The sequence below is a fragment of the Nansenia antarctica genome (genome assembly GCF_963989245.1).
Source record: "Nansenia antarctica genome assembly, chromosome: 3".
Classification (NCBI taxonomy): Eukaryota; Metazoa; Chordata; class Actinopteri; order Argentiniformes; family Microstomatidae; genus Nansenia; species Nansenia antarctica.
In genome coordinates, this window is record NC_137688.1 from 61980918 (window position 1) to 62000917 (window position 20000).

The following is a 20000-nucleotide window of genomic DNA, read 5'->3' on the forward strand; positions in this document are numbered from 1 at the left end:
AGACAGACAGCAATCAGGTTGTTAGCAGCACACTCACCACTAGATGGGGCAGTTGTTGTTAAGTGAACACAGTTTGGGTAACAGACTGTGAAGAGAAGACGGTGCATTAGTAGACAGCAGACAGCCTCTTTAATGTGCATATGAGCCCTGTAGGTTAGAGCCAAGTCTTTAATGTGCATATAAACCCTGTCGGTTAGAGCCAAGCGTTCCTCATCCTCCGGTCACACACGCCAGCTGGGAGAGACGTGTGTTAACTGTGTTATCTGAAGGGAAACGGCACACACACACACACACACACACACACACACACACACAACATGCTTATGTACGGGACACACACACACACGCAGAGACATTCACAGCTCCAGGGTTAGGGTACAGAGGCCAGACGCATTTCAACAACTGGTGCTGTGTTGTGTTGTGGGGTGTTGTGTGTTAAATGTTTGGTTGCCTTGGCAACGTGAAGACGTTTTCCTGAGGGGATGAGATGAGACGGAGGCCCTCCCCGCTCTGAACAGCCTCTACCTCGGGCGGAGGTCCAGGGAAGGCCAGGGGGTAGGAACTGGAGGACGGCCTCAAGGTAACACATGGAACGGACTGAGGAATGGGAACAAACATGTGCGTGTGAGTGTGTGGTTCATGTATGTGTGTGTGTGTGTGTGTGTGTGTATGTGTGTGTGTGTGTGTGTGTGTGTGTGGTTGACATGTTTGTGTGTGTGCATGCATGTTTGATACCATTCCTCATTCCTTTCCATGCAGCACAATGAGCCCAGCGGCTCAACCTGAGAGAGGAGGGTGTGTGTGTGTGTATGTGTGTGTGTGTGTGTGTGTGTGTGTGTGTGTGTGTGTGTGTGTGTGTGTGTGTGTGTAGCTCAACCTGAGAAGCGACCGTGGGGAGTCATTTAGCTGCTCCAGAACACACACACCCTGAACAGCCCTGCCAACACTAACACACACAGAGAGAGAGAAGAGAGGGAGGAGAGGGGAAAAGGGGGAGAGGAGAGGGAGGAGAGAGGGAGGAGGGGGGAGAGAACAGAGAGAGGAGAGAGGGAGGAGGGGGGGGAGAAGGGAGGGAGGAGAGTGAGAGGAAAGGGGGGAGAGAGGAGAGAGAAGAGAGAGAGAGAAGAGAGAGAGGAGAGAGAGAAGAGAGAGAGAAGAGAGCGGAGAAGAGAGAGAGAGAAGAGAGAAAGGAGAGAGAGAAGAGAGAGAGAGAGAGAGAGAGAGAAGAGAGAGAGCGTTCTCCTCTGGGAGAAACATGGTTGAGTGCTGGTGTTTGTAGTATTTGATGTTAAAAGTCTTTGTGAGCAGAACCCCCCCCCCCCCCCCCCTCTCTCAGGCTGGCTGGGGTAGGGTTTCACCACTCTAGTAGACACAGTCTCCCCAGCCACGGTTCCTGTGTGTGTGTGTGTGTGTGTGTGTGTGTGTGTGTGTGTGTGTGTTCCCGGGAGACTTATAATGGGTTGGAGAAATGCATGATTCTGCACTTGGTTTCCCCCGTCCAAACCACACACACTCTCTCTCTCTCACACACACACACACACACACACACACACACACACACACACACACACACACACACAGCCCCAGGCTCCAGGTTCATGTAGAGTGATTGGATGTGATGCCATTGGTGGATTCTGACTTCACGTCTGTGGTGAACACCAGGAAGCAGGATCTGGACCTGGGTTCTCCGTTTACATATAAAGTGTTTTAATGTTTTCATGTAAAGAGTTTTCATGTAAAGTGTTTTCATGTAAAATGTGTTTTAATGTAAAGTGTTTTCATGTAAAGTGTTTTAATGTAAAGTGTTTTCATGTAAAGTGTTTTCATGTAAAGAAAAAGCACTTCAAATAAAGTTGATTTGATTTCATGCTACTGGCTCTAGAACACACAGCTACACCAACCGTTGTTGCTTGACAATAAAGAATGCATTGTGAATATGAATGGAATGTACAGTATCACCACTGTACTGGTCACCATGGTGACCCTCTAGTCATAGACACGTGGGATGATCAGAAACAAAACAATATAACAGCATATATATGAGAGGTTAGGGTCAAGGTTGGGGTCAGTGTCAGGGTCAGGGTTTGGGTCAGGATCCTACAGGTCAGGGTCAGGGTTAGGATCAGGGTCATGGTCATGGTCATGGTCAGTGCTAGAGTCTGGACCAGGGACAGGATCGGGGTGAAGGTTAGGGTTAGAGTCAGGGTCAGCGCTAGAGTCAGGGCCAGGGACAGGGTCAGGGTCAGGGCTAGAGTCAGGGTCAGGGGTCAGGGTCAGGGTCAGGGTCAGGGCCAGGGCCAGGGCCAGGTTCAGGATCAGGATCAGGGTTAGAGTTAGGGTTAGGGTCAGGGTCAGGGTCAGGGGTCAGGGCCAGGATCAGGGTCAAGGTGTATCTGTGTGGTACTGACTACAGCTGAGGGTGCTGTCCGTCTGGGCCAGCGATGCGGGGATGACCCAGAAGCTGTTGTCCCAGTCGATGACGTTCCCGGTGGCGTCGCAGGTCAGCGCGGCCAGCTGCTGCTGCGTCATGGCGTAGTCCCACAGCCGGAAGTTGTACACCGTCCCGTCGAAGCTGTCCTCCCCCCCCAGCCTGAACCGCCCCCCCCCCCGGCACCTGGCCGCCCACACTGCCGGCACACGTCCGGGACCTGTAGGTGGCGCCGTGGTAGAGGCCCACACGGCCCGTGGACGAGGCCCAGGTGAGGCAGAAGGGCTTCATGGCGGAGGTGAGGTCGGCGGCGGTCAGGATGGTGTCAAGCAGACACTCCTGCTCCTGGACCTCCAGGGCCATGATGCCAGCCGCCGTCTGGCCGAAGCGCAGGTCTGGCGCGGTGTTGGCTGAGGCGCCGGGCCGGTAGGAGAACACCGTCTCCGTGGTGGTTGTGGAGGCGGAGCGGGCGATCTCGAAGCACGCCGTCAGCTGGTCCAGGGTTGGCACGGCGACCTGGCCGGACACCTTCATCACCTTCCCCTGGCCGTCGGTCAGAGTCACCTTCTGGTTCCTCAGCGCGACGGCAACTAGACACAGGTGAGTGAGAGACAGGTTAGAGAGAGAGACAGGTGAGAGAGAGAGACAGGTGAGAGAGAGAGACAGGTGAGGGAGAGAGACAGGTTAGAGAGAGACAAGTGAGACCACTAATATCATTTTGGGATGGTTTTCTGGGCCCAGGACCCAGCTCAGAACCCAGAACCCAGAACCCACCCTGAAGATCAGCTAAGAAGGAGATCAGTAGAGAAGGAGATTGGCTGAGCTGCAGCGTGTCAGACACACTCAGGAACAGGTTGGTCTGACTGAGCCTGGTGGAGAAGAGGTGTGGCCTGACTCAGAAGAGGTGTGGCCTGAATCAGAGGAGGCGTGGCCTGAATCAGAGGAGGCGTGGCCTGACTCAGAGAAGGTGTGGCCTGACTCAGAAGAGGTGTGGCCTGAATCAGAGGAGGCGTGGCCTGAATCAGAGGAGGCGTGGCCTGACTCAGAGAAGGTGTGGCCTGACTCAGAAGAGGTGTGGCCTGACTCAGAAGAGGTGTGGCCTGCCTCAGAAGAGGCGTGGCCTGACAGAGAGGAGGCGTGGCCTGACAGAGAGGAGGCGTGGCCTGACAGAGAGGAGGCGTGGTCTCAAGCCATGTTGGTGAGGTCACGTTGGTTAGTGCGAGGGTTAGGAGGGTCGCTGATCATGTAGAATGTTGAAATTCCCTAAAAAAATATCCTCTGCCTCTTTGAAGGCTTACTGAGCTGTCTGTCCTAGGGCAGATCTGAAGACTCAAATGTCCAATAAAAACCAATAATGATAAAAATGTAAAAATAAATAAGAGCATAATAAAAATTATAATAATAATAATAATAATAATAATCATCATCATCATCATAACAACAGTGTTTCCTCCAGGATTTTCCACATTAGTGGTGGGGTGGTTTTTTCGCGTGCACGTGCATTAAACACGCTCAAAACAAAGACGTAATTTCACCCAAAACTAGAGGGTGGCAAAAAAAAATCATTAAATAGCGGTTAAGTCATTAAAGCCGAGCAGGTGATTTTATATAGAAGGTGATCAAATACCAAGATATCCTACAGCTGCAGCGGAACATGCGGAACGCGCATGACACACACACACACACAGAAAGATCATCAGCTCATCGAATATGAAGTACACGAGAGATAATCAGCTCATCGAATATAAAGTACACAAGAGTACACATGGAACCGGGAACGCGCATACAGCACTGAACAACATCCGTAGAATATAAACTTGTGACTGACAGTCACATACATACATACACACACACACACACACACACACACACACACACACACACCCAATGAAAGATCATCAGCTCATCAATACGAAGTAGGCCTACATGAGAGTACACGCACAAAAGCGGCTAACGTTACTGTTTACACAAGTAGAATCACTGTGTGGCAGTCAGATGGAGCATTCGGTAAACAACCGACAGCAAGGTAATGCATCAGCTGAGTTAAAGAAAACCAACTCTTACCTTTGATGACAGCGATATGAGCCCTGCTTACCCGTACCTCCGCCGTTCTGTTCGTGATGATTTTAGAGGCAATAGATTATCTTTGCCCCGCGCATATTGCTATGCATAGTTCGAAGCTAGCGTTAGGTGCGAGGCTGCTCGGTTAACCCATTAGCGGGAACATTACTTGTTTCACAAAATAGGCTGATTTAGTTGACCATGAACATCAGACTATATAACGAATGTTCATTTAAAATACTCGTATACTGAGCACTGGTATAAGAACATGAACCAGAGAACAGCAGTATATGCAATAACCCACAGTCGTCACTGATGATGTTGCATTTTCGATTAGGATACGGGATTGAAGGGACGGGCGCCGGGCGAAGAGAGAGAGAGGAGAGTGATTTCCTGAAATCCAAATATCCCGCGAAATTCAGACCAATCACAAAACTGTTTTGCAAGCGCGTCGCCTCACGCCGCGCGCATGTTGAGAGTGATTCAGTCTCGATTGCAGTGCGAAAACAAACGACGAGGTTAATTGCAACATACAGTATTGTAATTTACTACACCCTAAATCGTAACGAAATGTAGGTCTGAAAGCGGCCTAAATCTAGCTTCAATCTGCTTTTTTTCTGTTCTCCGGTCATAATAACTAATAATCGTTATTAAATTATTAAATAATCGTAATAACTAATAAAGCGGTCCGCCACGAATAAATGCATAGAGGAAACACTGTAACAATCCTAATCATAATAATCAAAACAATCATAATCATAATCTTCATAATCATAATCATAATCATAATCATAATTATAACAACACAACAATAAGTGAATGAACCAATCCAAACAAGGTAAAGAAAAGCCCTGCTTCTACCTTGCCTGTAGCTGACACTGAAGCCCTTCTTCTGGACACTGAAGTCGGAGTTGAAGGAGAGCTCCAGCACGTTCCCCGTGGAGTTCAGGGTCAGCCCGTCGGCCGTCAGGCCGCAGAACTTGACGTCGTTGTTTCCCGTGTTGACGGTGACGCGGTCGTAGATGCACCCCAGAGCCTCCTCCAGCTCAAAGTCCAGGAAGCTGATCTGGACGATGAAGCCTGCGGGTGCCCGCAGCGTCCACTTGCAGGCCTGGCTCTTGGGGTACTCCACCGGGTAGCAGGGGGAGGTGAAGGCCCCCTGGGAGGCCGTGAGAACCAAATTACAGTTCTCCTGCTGGCAGCCCTGCTGACCGCTCACTGCCGGACCAAAACAGGGACGTTACTCTTACCTTGTCCCTCTACTAGGGGAGGAGACGAGGAGACAAGGGCACAAGGAGATTAGGAGACGAGGAGACGACCAGGACAGAGAGAGGAGGTTAGTACACCAGCAGACATAGGAAGAGAAGACGGATTGATAGAAGATTTAGGAAGTGTAGATTTAGGTAAGTGTAGAGACCATCTTGTTCCAGATTATGAGGAGCAGACTAACGTGTTCCTCAATGGAAACAAGGAGAGGAGGAGAGGACGTTAGTACACCAGCAGACATACGAAGAGAAGACGGATTGATAGAAGATTTAGGAAGTGTAGATTTAGGTAAGTGTAGAGACCATCTTGTTCCAGATTATGAGGAGCAGACTAACGTGTTCCTCAATGGAAACAAGGAGAGGAGGAGACGACCAGGACAGAGAGAGGACGTTAGTACACCAGCAGACATACGAAGAGAAGAGGGATTGATGGAAGATTTAGGAAGTGTAGAGACCATCTTGTTCCAGATTATGAGGAGCAGACTAACGTGTTCCTCAATGGAAACAAGGAGAGGAGGAGATGACCAGGACCGAGAGAGGAGGTTAGTACACCAGCAGACATAGGAAGAGAAGAGGGATTGATGGAAGATTTAGGGTGTGTAGATTTAGGAAGTGTAGAGACCATCTTGTTCCAGATTATGAGGAGCAGACTAACGTGTTCCTCAATGGAAACAAGGAGAGGAGGAGATGACCAGGACAGAGAGAGGAGGTTAGTACACCAGCAGACATAGGAAGAGAAGACGGATTGATAGAAGATTTAGCAAGTGTAGATTTAGGAGGTGTAGATTTAGGCATGTGTAGAGACCATCTTGTTCCAGATTAGGAGGAGCAGACTAGTGTGTTCCTCAATGGAAACAGACCCTCCTCCTGTAGCTGTACCAGCTACACCATCAGCTGAATAACAAATGTTGAAATTATAAACTAGAGCAATGTTTTTATAAAGGTAACCCAAAGACACGGAGAGCAGTTTTTTAACGGTCTGGAAACACGTACAGATCTTCGTTTGGAAAACAATGACTTCTGTTCATCTGGCTGGTCCTGGAGCCAGGCTCTCCGCTGCAGCCGTCCAGAGCTGAGTCCCACGGCGCACCAATTACATTTTGTCAAGTGGCGTTCTTGATCCACATCCAACACAAAGTACAAGACCGCCTTTTCTATTTAGCCGTCAGCAAACATTAAAACGTGAATAAAAAAAACCTCTGCAGATGCCTAAACATAAGCTTCCAGTCACACAGTCAGGAAACACACAGGCACGGCCAAGCCACCCACTCAACCTCCTCTTCACAACTGTCCACAGTTATATAATACAATCCCACACAACTTTATTAAGATTGTCATTCAAATTAAATTCACAGTTTTCATTTTTCCGTTGCCTCTGGGAAGCTAACGTCTGAAACTGGGAGTGTCAGTAAACCTTGTCTCAACCTTGTATGAACCTGGTTTAAACTTCATCGAAACTTGGTCTAAACCTGGTCTAACCCTCATCTAAACCTGGTCTAAACCTTGTCTAAACCTCATCAAAACTTGGAGTAAACCTGGTCTAAACCTTGTCTAAATCTCGCCTAAACCTTGTCTCAACCTTGTCTAAACCTCATTTAAACTTGGTGTAAACCTGGTCTAAACTTGGTCTAAACCTTGTCCAAACTTTGTCTCAACCTCGTCTAAACCTCGTCTAAACCTTGTCTAAACCTTGTCTAAACCTTGTCTCAACCTTATCTAAACCTCGTCTAAACCTTGTGTAAACCTTGTCTCAACCTTGTCTAAACCTTATCTCAACCTTGTCTAAACCTCGTCTAAACCTTGTCTCAACCTTGTCTAAACCTTGTCTAAACCTTGTCTAAATCTTGTCTCAACCTTGTCTAAACCTTATCTCAACCTTGTCTAAACCTCGTCTAAACCTTGTCTCAACCTCGTCTAAACCTTGTCTAAACCTGGTCTCAACCTTGTCTAAACCTTGTGTAAACCTTGTCTAAACCTCGTCTCAACCTTGTCTAAACCTGGTCTCAACCTTGTCTAAACCTTGTCTAAACCTTGTCTAAACCTGGTCTCAACCTTGTCTCAACCTTGTCTAAACCTCATCTAAACTTGGTCTAAACCTGGTCTAAACCTTGTCTCAACAATGTCTAAACCTCGTCTCAACCTTGTCTAAACCCCGTCTGCGTCTCCTGTTACTGTAAGCCTTATGTGTATGAAATTACAGGAACGTTTGGACCATACATCAGAGGCTGAAACACCGGGGCTTCTCCAGACAATAGAACACAAACCAGGCCGTGGTCCTGCTCTCTCCGTGGGCCGGCCCAGCGTCCAGGCCCGAGGCTTACACACACGGACAATGGGACCTTTGGGGTGTAATTCCTCGACAAACTGAATGAAATCAGGGATCAGGATTGCTGGAACGCCACAATCCTGAGAATTCTACCCCCTGAGAGGACCGAGGGAATTCTCCCTCTAACAGCAAGAGTGGAATCTCCGATTACGGCCAACAAAAGCCTGATCGGACCGAACCGTACGTTGTTGTGTATAGGCTGGTCCCGGGCCAGCGCCGCGCTTCCCCCAGAACACAGGCCCTTTAGAAGTGTTACGCTGCCCTCAATGGAGGCCGGGTCTCGGGTCTGATAACAGCAGGGGGAGGCTGGCAGGGGTAGAAATCTGAGGCCGGGCTCATTGCATAATGCATGGGATGGAATGAGGAACGGTATCGAACACACACATGTGATTTCTACCTCCACCCATTTGGTAGGCATATTCCATTCCCTGCTTTACAACGAGCCCATCCTCCGACTTCTACCTCCACCACCAGTGCCTCAGCTCTCCCAGCCGCCCCCCCCCCCTCAGCCCAACACCTAAATCCTCTCACTCAGTCTCCAAATGACTGGCTTAGAGCGCCTGTTCAGAAACACCTTGAGAGCCTAACAGAATCACCTTCTCCTAGAGAGAGTCTAGCTGTGGGATAACCACAGAGCCTCCAGCCCGCTCATGCATAGAACATGAGTGATAAGACGACTGGCGGATTTAGGGGGAATTCCACTCCCAGTCCCAGACTGCCGGGGAGGCGGGGGGGGGGGGATGAGAGAAGGGGGGGTATCGGGGGGGGGGGGGGGGTATCAGAGCGGCGGGGGTATCAGAACTAATCTACTCTATTCACCAACCTGGAAAAAATATGATCCGACAAGCGTTGCATTGTAGCGTTTTCTCTCAATTTAAAGGGGTCATTTGAAGCCTCCCGGTGTGCAGCGCCTCCAGACTGGTAAAGCAGCCTCTCTGTTACCATTAAGACACTCTATCACCTCAGGAAGAAAAAAGGAAGAAAAAAATCCCTGAACTGATGTTAAACATTTGTAGTTTTTCTTTATCAGCTATTACCAACTTTTGAGAGAACAGCCCTGAGAGAACAGCCCTGTCTGAGAGAACAGCCCTGAGGGAACAGCCCTGAAAAAAACAGCCCTGTCTGAGAGAACAGCCCTGAGAGAACAGCCCTGAGGGAACAGCCCTGTCTGAGAGAACAGCCCTGTCTGAGAGAACAGCCCAGAGAGAACAGCCCTGTCTGAGAGAACAGCCCTGTCTGAGAGAACAGCCCTGTCTGAGAGAACAGCCCTGTCTGAGAGAACAGCCCTGTCTGAGAGAACAGCCCAGAGAGAACAGCCCTGTCTGAGGGAACAGCCCTGAGAGAACAGCCCTGTCTGAGAGAACAGCCCTGAGAGAACAGCCCTGTCTGAGAGAACAGCCCTGTCTGAGAGAACAGCCCTGTCTGAGAGAACAGCCCAGAGAGAACAGCCCTGTCTGAGGGAACAGCCCTGAGAGAACAGCCCTGTCTGAGAGAACAGCCCAGAGAGAACAGCCCTGTCTGAGAGAACAGCCCTGAGAGAACAGCCCTGTCTGAGAGAACAGCCCTGAGAGAACAGCCCTGTCTGAGAGAACAGCCCTGAGAGAACAGCCCTGAGAGAACAGCCCTGTCTGAGAGAACAGCCCTGTCTGAGAGAACAGCCCTGTCTGAGAGAACTGTGGGGTGGCTGTGGCTCAGGAGGTAGAGCCGGCGTATAACGATCGTAAGCTAGGCAGATCAGTGGTTCGAACCCCGGCTGGCCACATGGTCGAGGTGTCCTTGGGCAAGACACTGAACCCCACCAAAAATTGCTCCCAATGAGCGGCGCCTTGCATGGTAGCTTGCCGCCTTCGCCTGATGTGTGAATGTGTGTGTGAATGGGTGAATGGGTGAATGAGAGGCCATTGTTAAGCACTTTAGAATAAGCGCTATATAAGTCAGTCTCTATAAATCAGTCCATTTACCATTTAGGGAACAGTCCGGCCTGAGAGGAACAGCCCAGCCTCAGAGCCTCTCCAGTTACCTGCCAGGAAAGGCCTCAGTCACGGCCAAGGAGCTCATACAATATTAACTCCGGCGCCCATTCACAGCAGCTCCACACCCCTCCTAACCCCCCCCCCCACCCCCGGACACACCTGAACATCACACCACATTAATGACCCTCATTATGGCCTGCACTGTTCTCAACCCTCATAAAACTTTAACGGCAGTGCGTGTTCTCACAAAAGTCTCTTTCCTACCCGGTGACACTCCAGACACCTCGGCAGACGACCCAACACAAAGGTTAGGATCCGTCACCGTCAGAGTCCTTTATTGACTGCTCTGGTTTATTAATCCAGTGGGGAAACGACAGCTTCTGACAGCTTAACGCACACAAGATCAACATGTACCGACCGATACTGTACCAACACGTACCAACACATACTGTATCAACATGTACCAACACATACTGTCTCAACACATACTGTACCAACACGTACCAACACATACTGTACCAACACGTACCAACACATACTGTACCAACACGTACCAACACATACTGTACCAACACATACTGACACATACTGTATTAACACGTACCAAGACATACTGTACCAACACATACCAACACATACTGTCCCAACACGTACTGTATCAACACATACTGTCCCAACACATACTGTCCCAACACATACCAACAAATACTGTATCGACACATACTGTACCAACACATACTGTCCCAACCAGGGTTGCCGGTCAACGTGTCCGAGAAGATTTCAATGTGTCGGACAAACGGGAGAAATTCCGGTCATCATATTAGAATATAATATAGGTGTTTGTCGCGGTGATTAGCTGTTGTGTAGCCTATATAGGCCTATGCCATTTAATGTCTATTTAAATTCTCATCCGATACGATTAGATCGCGAACTATATTATAGGCTTTCATGATTCGCATGCGCTACTATGGCATAATATGTCCAGGGCTGCACGCGCGCCACACTGGGCAGCCTAGTCACCTTTGCTACTTTGAATTACGACTGTAGGCTGCTTTAAGATGTTTATTTCAATTGCATTAATGGGATTTGAGTATGTAATTGGTAATTTTAAGTATGCCTAGTTTAGCTTTTGATGGCTATTTGGACGGACTGCATCGATCGATCAATGAACGGACTCCACATTACGTTAACTGAAGTGTGTTAAATAGTTTCACGACAGTAAAACTTTTTCTATATTCTCTTTCCAGTGTTACCCTTTTTATCAATAAAACAACGTCAATTCTATAACCACGTCTCGCTGATTGGGAAGGCATTAAGTCTAGCTGCCTGTCAAATCATACTTACTCGGACTCGGGAGTATGAGAATGAGGAGGATGTATCGGGGGGATACACACCCGTGGACTATTTCAACTTAGTGGCACAAATTAAACTCTAACACTATAGATAGACTAAATTGAACTTAAATGATGGACACCGACTGAATAACTGAGTGGGGGGAAGACAGGTCTCAAATGTGGAACAATTATAACATTTAATACATAAAGATAAAACATACACAAATATATAACATTGATATCCCTAAACTCAAATGTAGTGTGGTATTGTCAACCTAATCTAATCAATCCTAATTAATTGTACCAGTAGCCCAGGTTGTCGATAGTAGCGCACTACTCCCGTAGTACTTCTCCCGACTCAGGGCTGGAACGGGCACGGCAGGCTCAATCAATGAACGGGGTTGAGATGGTTAGCGTCCTTTACTAGCCGCATCTCACGGCCCTCGGTGGTCATTCACTGTGCTCTAGCACATCCAAAACACGCAGAACAATAACCTTGACTCCAGTCACTGCAGTGGCTTTATTTAGACTAGATCAAACTAAATGAACTGACTAAACTACTCGCGCCGTTGAGAGACAGGGTTGCCAGATGGGGCGGGTTACCGCCGAATGGGCTACTGGGTTTAGCGGTTATTTTCACCGGACATTATGACCGAAGAGGTTTAAATATGTCGGACTTCAACAGATTTTATCGGACAAAGACCGGTAATTACCGGTTAACGGAAACCCTGGTCCCAACACATACTGTCCCAACACATACCAATACATACTGTACCAACACATACTGTACCAACACATACTGTACCAACACGTACTGTCCCAACACATACTGTCCCAACACATACTGTCCCAACACATAATGTATCAACACATACTGTCCCAACACATACTGTCCCAACACATACAGTATCAACACATACTGTCCCAACACATACTGTCCCAACACATACTGTATCAACACATACTGTCCAAACACATACTGTACCAACACGTACTGTCCCAACACATACCGTCCCAACACATACTGTCCCAACACATACTGTCCCAACACATACTGTATTAACACGTACCAACACATACTGTACCAACACATACTGTACCAACACATACTGTCCCAACACATACTGCACCAACACATACTGTCCCAACACATACTGTCCCAACACATACTGCACCAACACATACTGTCCCAACACATACTGTACCAACACATACTGTATTAACACATACTGTCCCAACACATAATGTACCAACACGTACTGTTGTGATGTCAACACTGTAATGAGAACTCGACAGAGCTCATGAACATGGACCCCCAGAGCTACACCACACCTGTCTCCAGCCTCCCCCAGCATCTCCAGCCTCCCCCAGAGCTACACCTGTCTCCAGCCTCCCCCAGGGTCTCCAGCCTCCCTCAAGGACCCCACACCTGTCTCCAGCCTCCCCCAGGACCCTCAAGGACCCCACAGCTGTCTCCAGCCTCCCCCAGGACCCTCAGAGCCACAGCTGTCTCCAGCCTCCCCCAGGACCCTCAGAGCCACAGCTGTCTCCAGCCTCCCCCAGGACCCCCAGGGCCACAGCTGTCTCCAGCCTCCCTCAAGGACCGAAGCATTACTTACAGCCCAATTAGAGGTCATATAATTGCTTGTGTCATTATGGATCTGTGGGCTCGTTAGGGGATGTCGTTAAGGGACGTCCTTAGGGGACGCTGTTAGGGGACATCGTTAGGGAAGTCGTTAGGGGATGTCCTGCGCCACAGTCGCCCCTTCCTGATCTGACTCAGGAATAGATCAGGTCAAAGTTTATTGTACACACATACAGCTCTGGTCCTCACACACACACACACACACACACACACACACACACACACACACACACACACACACACACACACACACAGCCCTGGTCCTCATACACACACACACACACACACACACACACACACACAGCCCTGGGCCTCATACACACATACAGCCCTGGGCCACACACACACACACACACACACACACACACACACACACACACACACAGCCCTGGTCCTCATACACGCACACACACACACACACACACACACACACACACACACACACAGCCCTGGTCCCCATACATAGCAGAGACACAACTACAGCAGTGGAGTGGCTGGATGAACATGGTAGCAGCAATAGTAGTATGTGATAGTAGACGTGCTGGAGAGGAAGTCACTGACATGCAAATGTGGCAGGGGGATTCACATGGAGGGGAGACATGGAAAACAGGAGGGAGGGTGACAGTGAGGCCACTGTGGAGCCCAGGTGGAGGTCAGGTGGTGGTCGGGTTGTGGTCAGGTTGTTTTGGTCAGGTTGTTGTGGTCAGGTTGTTGTGGTCAGGTTGTAATCAGGTTGTGGTCAGGTGGTTGTGGTCAGGTTGTTGTGGTCAGGTTGTGGTCAGGTTATGGTCAGGTTGTGGTCAGGTTGTTGTGGTCAGGTTGTGGTCAGGTTGTTGTGGCCAGATTGTTGTGGTCAGGTTGTGGTCAGGTTGTGGTCGGGTTGTGATCAGGTCTGAACAGGGTTAGGGTTTCAGGAGCTGATGACAGGCGTCTTAGCTGGCTGGCGACTAACATCGTTGGCTGGTGATGACATCATCAACATCAGAGGTCAACAGACACAGTCTTCACCAGATCAGATCAACAGACAGTCTTCACCAGATCAGATCAACAGACACAGTCTTCACCAGATCAGATCAACAGACACAGTCTTCACCAGATCAGATCAACAGACAGTCTTCACCAGATCAGATCAACAGACACAGTCTTCATCAGATCAACAGACACAGTCTTCACCAGACCAGATCAACAGACAGTCTTCACCAGATCAACAGACACAATCTTCACCAGATCAGATCAACAGACACAGTCTTCACCAGATCAACAGACACAGTCTTCATCAGATCAACAGACACAGTCTTCATCAGATCAGATCAACAGACACAGTCTTCACCAGATCAGATCAACACACAGTCTTCACCAGATCAGATCAACACACAGTCTTCACCAGATCAGATCAACACACAGTCTTCAGTAGATCAGATCAACAGACACAGTCTTCACCAGATCAGATCTACAGACACAGTCTTCACCAGATCAGATCAACAGACACAGTCTTCACCAGATCAGATCAACAGACAGTCTTCACCAGATCAGATCAACAGACACAGTCTTCACCAGACCAGATCAACAGACACAGTCTTCACTAGATCAGATCAACAGACAGTCTTCACCAGATTAACAGACAGTCTTCACCAGATCAGATCAACAGACAGTCTTCACCAGATCAGATCAACAGACACAGTCTTCATCAGATCAGATCAACAGACACAGTCTTCACCAGATCAGATCAACACACAGTCTTCACCAGATCAGATCAACAAACACAGTCTTCACCAGATCAGATCAACAGACAGCAGATGTACAGTGTGTAAACAGGGGCGTTGGTGTTTGGCGTGGTTCCGCTGGGACAACAGGCCGCAGCTCTGGGGATCTCTGGGATTATCTGCATGCGGACGTCACTGGAAACTGGCCAATGGCCACGGAGAACCCCCTCCCCTTTAATAAAGCTGCTGCCAACGCCCAACACCATGTAAACCCTAACATAATATAACCCTACGCTGAGTTAGAGAAGTAATAAGTGTGTCAGCGGAGAAATACAGCTTCTGGAAGGCCTGCCTGGAAAGAACCGGCGCTATGAAGAACAAAGGTTGTTTGTTTTATTTGTTCGTTAACGCACTGGTGGGGGCGGTGCGGGGGGGGGGGGGGGGGGACGGACGGACGGACGGACGGACGTTTCCTGCGACGGGGGGAGCGGGGGGGGAGTTCATCGTGTTGCCATGACGCCTGTTACCTGGATAGCTGTGGGCTTTGAAGGTGTTTTTCTGTCTGTCGTCTCGAGGACGACAGGCCTGGAGAGGTGCTGTTGGACCAGAACCAGACCAGCTGGACTAACCAGAACCAGACCAGAACCAGACCAGAACCAGACCAGCTGGACCAGAACCAGAACCAGACCAGAACCAGACCAGCTGGAACAGAACCAGACCTGCTGGACTAACCAGAATCAGACAAGCTGGACTAACCAGAATCAGACCAGCTGGACTAACCAGAATCAGACCAGCTGGACTAACCAGAATCAGACCAGCTGGACTAACCAGAATCAGACCTGCTGGACTAACCAGAATCAGACCAGCTGGACTAACCAGAATCAGACCAGCTGGACTAACCAGAATCAGACCAGCTGGACCAGAACCAGACCAGCTGGACCAGAACCATTCTGATGCCCCCCCCCTCAGTCTCCAATTTCTACCTCCACTAGCCTCCCCCTGGGGCATACCCAGAAGCAGACGGGGTCGTAACCCCGCCCGGTTATGAACCCTACCTGAATTGAGCTGTTTTATTACCAGTTGTGCTGCTTATCGTATCCTTGTATCCATTAAGCCCATTGCCTTATTGTCTGCAAATTGTCTGGTTACTGCTAACTGTAAATCATCTTATTTGTCACTTACTGTATGTCCTGTACTATTGTCACTTATGTCCTGTACTATTGCACCATCTCCTCCTTCACCTCCTCCACCTCCTATACCACCACCTCCACCACCTCCTCCACCTCCTCCACTTCCACCTCCACCTCCTCCACTTCCACCTCCACCTCCTCCACCACCTCCTCCACCTCCTCCACTTCCACCTCCACCTCCTATACCACCTTCTCCACCACCTCCACCTCCTCCACCACCTCCACCTCCTCCACCACCGCCCAGCACCATTTAGTGAGTCTGAGGTGGCTTCAATCCCTCTCAACAAAATGGTGGGAATTTCATAATATTTGGCGTGGAACAACAATATGCTCCTTCACGCTCCAACACACACACACACACACACACACACACACACACACACACACACACACACACACACACATGCTCTGGACTGAAATAAACAAGACTGGGATCTGAGGAGTGACTTCACTGTTGGACCAGAACACACTACTGGGCTCCCTGCTGTTTAACAGGGTGTGTGTGTGTGTGTGTGTGTGTGTGTGTGTGTGTGCCTCTGTTCACATACCCCAGACACACACACACACTCAGGGAAGTCCTGACTAGACCCCCCTGGACTAGACTGCTCACACACACACACACACACACACTCACACACACTCACACAGGACACACACACACACCCTCACACACACACACACACACACACACACACACTCACACAGGAGACACTCTCTCACACACACACACACACACAGACACACACACATACACACATACTCACACACTCACACAGGACACACTCACACAGGACATACACACACAGGACACACACACACAGCAAACAAGACCAATGTCAGTACATGGTCATGGTCGTACATTACTGCCTCACTGGAGGCCTTTTGCATTCTGAATCAATTCCATTATTTACATGTACCTTATTTTCCGGACTATAAGTCGCGCTTTTTTTCATAGTTTGGCTGGTCCTGCGACTTATAGTCAGGTGCGACTTATATATCAATATATATATATATATATATATATATATATATATATCATTTCATGCTGACTGACATGAACCAAGGAGTAAACATTACCGTCTACAGCCGACAGAGGGCGCTCTGGGCCGCTCTGGGCTTGTGACAACTATATGCTGCTCCTATACACCTGAAGAAATTGTCTAAAACATTAGCTTGTTGAAGCTAAGCAAACGGTAGCTTGGTGAACTTGCTTACTGGTAACTTGCTTGTTGGACTCGCTGGTTTGTTATGTTCATTTAGCCTATTCAGCCTCCCAGGTATGTTCTTTATGCTATTGTGTAGCTAAATAACTGTTAATGTGTTACGTTAACATACCGGACACCTATTCAGCCTGTTGTTCTGTGTGCTATTGTGTAGTTGAATAAACTTGCCTTTCCAGATTAAATGTCTGTTCTTGGTCTTGGATTTTGTGAAATACATTTCTAAATAAATGCGACTTATAGTCCAGTGCGACTTATATATGTTTTTTTCCTCTTAATGTCGCATTTTTTGACTGATGCGACTTATACTCCGGAGTGACTTATAGTCCGGAAAATACGGTAGCTACACTATATCAGGGTTCGACATTAACACTTGCCCGGAGCAAGTAAAACATTTGCCGGGTTTGTTTGCGCGAGCCCGACGACGGTGCTGGATCCTAGATATGTTTACCGGTGTTGCAGGTACAACAGACGGTGCAGGCGCCAGACCAGACTAGATGATCGTGGAGTGAAGATAATTATTAAAGTGTACGCAATGCGACGGGTGATCGACAAGCATGTACGCTTTAATAATATCTTCACTCCACGATCATCTAGTCTGGTCTGGTGCCTGCGCCGTCTGTTGTTCTTCCTGCAACACCGATAAACATATCCAGGATCCAGCAGCATCGTTGGGCTCGCGCAAACAAACCCGGCAAAGTTTTTACTTGCAAGCATAAGTGGGCAAGCGTTAATGTTGAACCCTGTATATGGACAAAAACATTTGGACACAATTATCATCTGGAGCTGTTTTCATGATTTGGACTAGGCCCCTTAGTTCCAGTTTTCCTTTTCAGTTTCAGCATGACAATGCCCCCATACACAAAGTGAGGTCCATAATGACATGGTTTGCCGAGTTTGGTCTGGGAGAACTTGACTGGCCTGCACACAGAGCTCTGACCTCAACTCCATCCAACACCTTTGGGATGAATTGGAACGCCGAATGCAAGCCAGTCCTTCACGCCCAACATCAGTGCCCGACCTCATTAATGCTCTTGTGGCTGAATGGGAGCAAATCCCTGCAACCATATTCTAAAATCTAGTAGAAAATGAAGAAAGGAAGCTGTTATAGCAGCAAAGGTGGGACCAACTCCATATTAATACCCATGATTTTGGAATGAGAAGTTCAACAAGCACATGTGGGTGTAATGTTTGGGTGTCCCAATGGTTTTGTCCACATAGTGGAGGCTGGGAGGGAGCCTGGGAGGGAGGGAGGCTTGGAGGCTGGGAGGGAGGGAGGCTAGGAGGCTGGGAGGGAGGGAGGCTGGGAGGGAGGGAGGCTAGGAGGCTGGAAGGGAAGGAGGCTTGGAGGGAGGGAGGGAGGGTGGGAGGGAGGGAAGGAGGGTATGGGTGGCTGGTGAAGGCAGGGATGGAATGCCAAACATTCAGCAGAGAGAGAGAGAGAGAGAGAGAGAGAGAGAGAGAGAGAGAGAGAGACAGAGAGAGACAGACGCTCAAACAATCACCGATACTCAACTTCACTGCCTAAAAATAGTCCTTTCAGCAAGAAGACCAATTCACAAGGGTCTAATCCTCGAGATTACTCAGCTTTCATCAAATGGCCCTCTCTCCCCTTCTCTCTCTTTCTCTCTCTCCTCTATCCCCTTCTCTCTCTCTCTCCCCTTCTCTATCTCCCCTTCTTTCTCTCGCTCTCCCCCTCTGCCTCTCTATCTCTTCCCTTCTCTCTCTCTCCCCTTCTCTCATTCTAAGCCTTATCTCAGGTGTGTGACCCCCCCCATCCTGTCTGCCAATGGGGGGATGATGGAGTGCGTCATTCAGAGGGGATAACAAAGGAGAGGAGGAGGAGGAGGAGTAGAAGTGTACAGAAGAGTACAGTAGAGTACAGTACAGTACAGTGCAGTACAGTAAAGTAGAGTACAGTACAGTAGAGTACAGTAAAGACTGACCCCACCCACACCAAGGACTGGCCCCTGCTCAAAGCTCATTTACAACCTGTCACTGGCCCAGGCCAGTCCCCAAGTACTTCTAGGCAACAACCATCTCCACGGCGCTTCACTCCACCCTGACCCACCTCGGCACAAGCAACACCTACGCAAGGATGCTGTTCATTGTTCATTTACATTTCTGGAATTTAGCAGACGCCCTATTCCAAAGCGACTTACAATCGATACAACCATCATCCCCTTCAAGCTGGTCATCAAACTCAGAGACCTTGGTATCAGCACCTCCCTCTGCAACTGGACCCTAGACTTCCTAACCAACAGACCCCAGCTCGTCAAGTTGGACAACCACTCCTCCTCCACCCTGACCCTGAACACCGGTGTGCCTCAAGGCTGCGTGCTGAGCCCTCTCCTATACTCCCTCTTCACCTACGACTGCGTGCCGATGCATGGCTCTAACTCCATCATCAAGTTCGCAGATAACTCCACGGTGGTAGGCCTGATAAGTAACAACAACGAGTCGGCCTACAGGGAGGAGGTGAATATTTGGTGGTGTGGTGTGCTGACAACAACCTGGCCCTCAACACCAGAAAGACCAAGGAGATCATTGTGGACTCTTAGACCCTCAACTCCTCTTCCTTGGTCAAAAAGGCGGAGCAGCGTCTATACTTCCTGAGGAGACTGAAGAAAGCCCAGCTGTCTCTCAGGTTCCTGACCAACTTCTACTGCTGCACCATTGAGAGCATCCTGACCAACTGCATCACAGTTAGGGCTTTCACACCGCCAAAGAACCGTTCCGGTTCCTGTTCGCGTTCTGGAACCTCTGAGCATTGGTGCTGTCTGGCGAACTGTGAAACATTGTCAAACTTTGTCAAACTTCCACATTGACAAAGATTGATGTCAATCAAATCAAGG

At 49.0% G+C, this 20000-nt stretch overlaps 1 protein-coding gene across 1 annotated transcript in view; it reads right to left on the bottom strand.

The window, feature by feature from the left end:
- The window catches only part of adgrg6 (adhesion G protein-coupled receptor G6), a gene marked incomplete at both ends in the record, with an annotated part of 80970 nt that overhangs the window by 52492 nt on the left and 8478 nt on the right, over positions 1 to 20000 (bottom strand). Inside the window, 4 exon segments of the mRNA XM_080527420.1 lie at positions 38 to 85; positions 2409 to 2595; positions 2597 to 3018; positions 5351 to 5707. Of these exon segments, the coding sequence (XP_080383546.1) occupies positions 38 to 85; positions 2409 to 2595; positions 2597 to 3018; positions 5351 to 5707 (1014 nt within the window).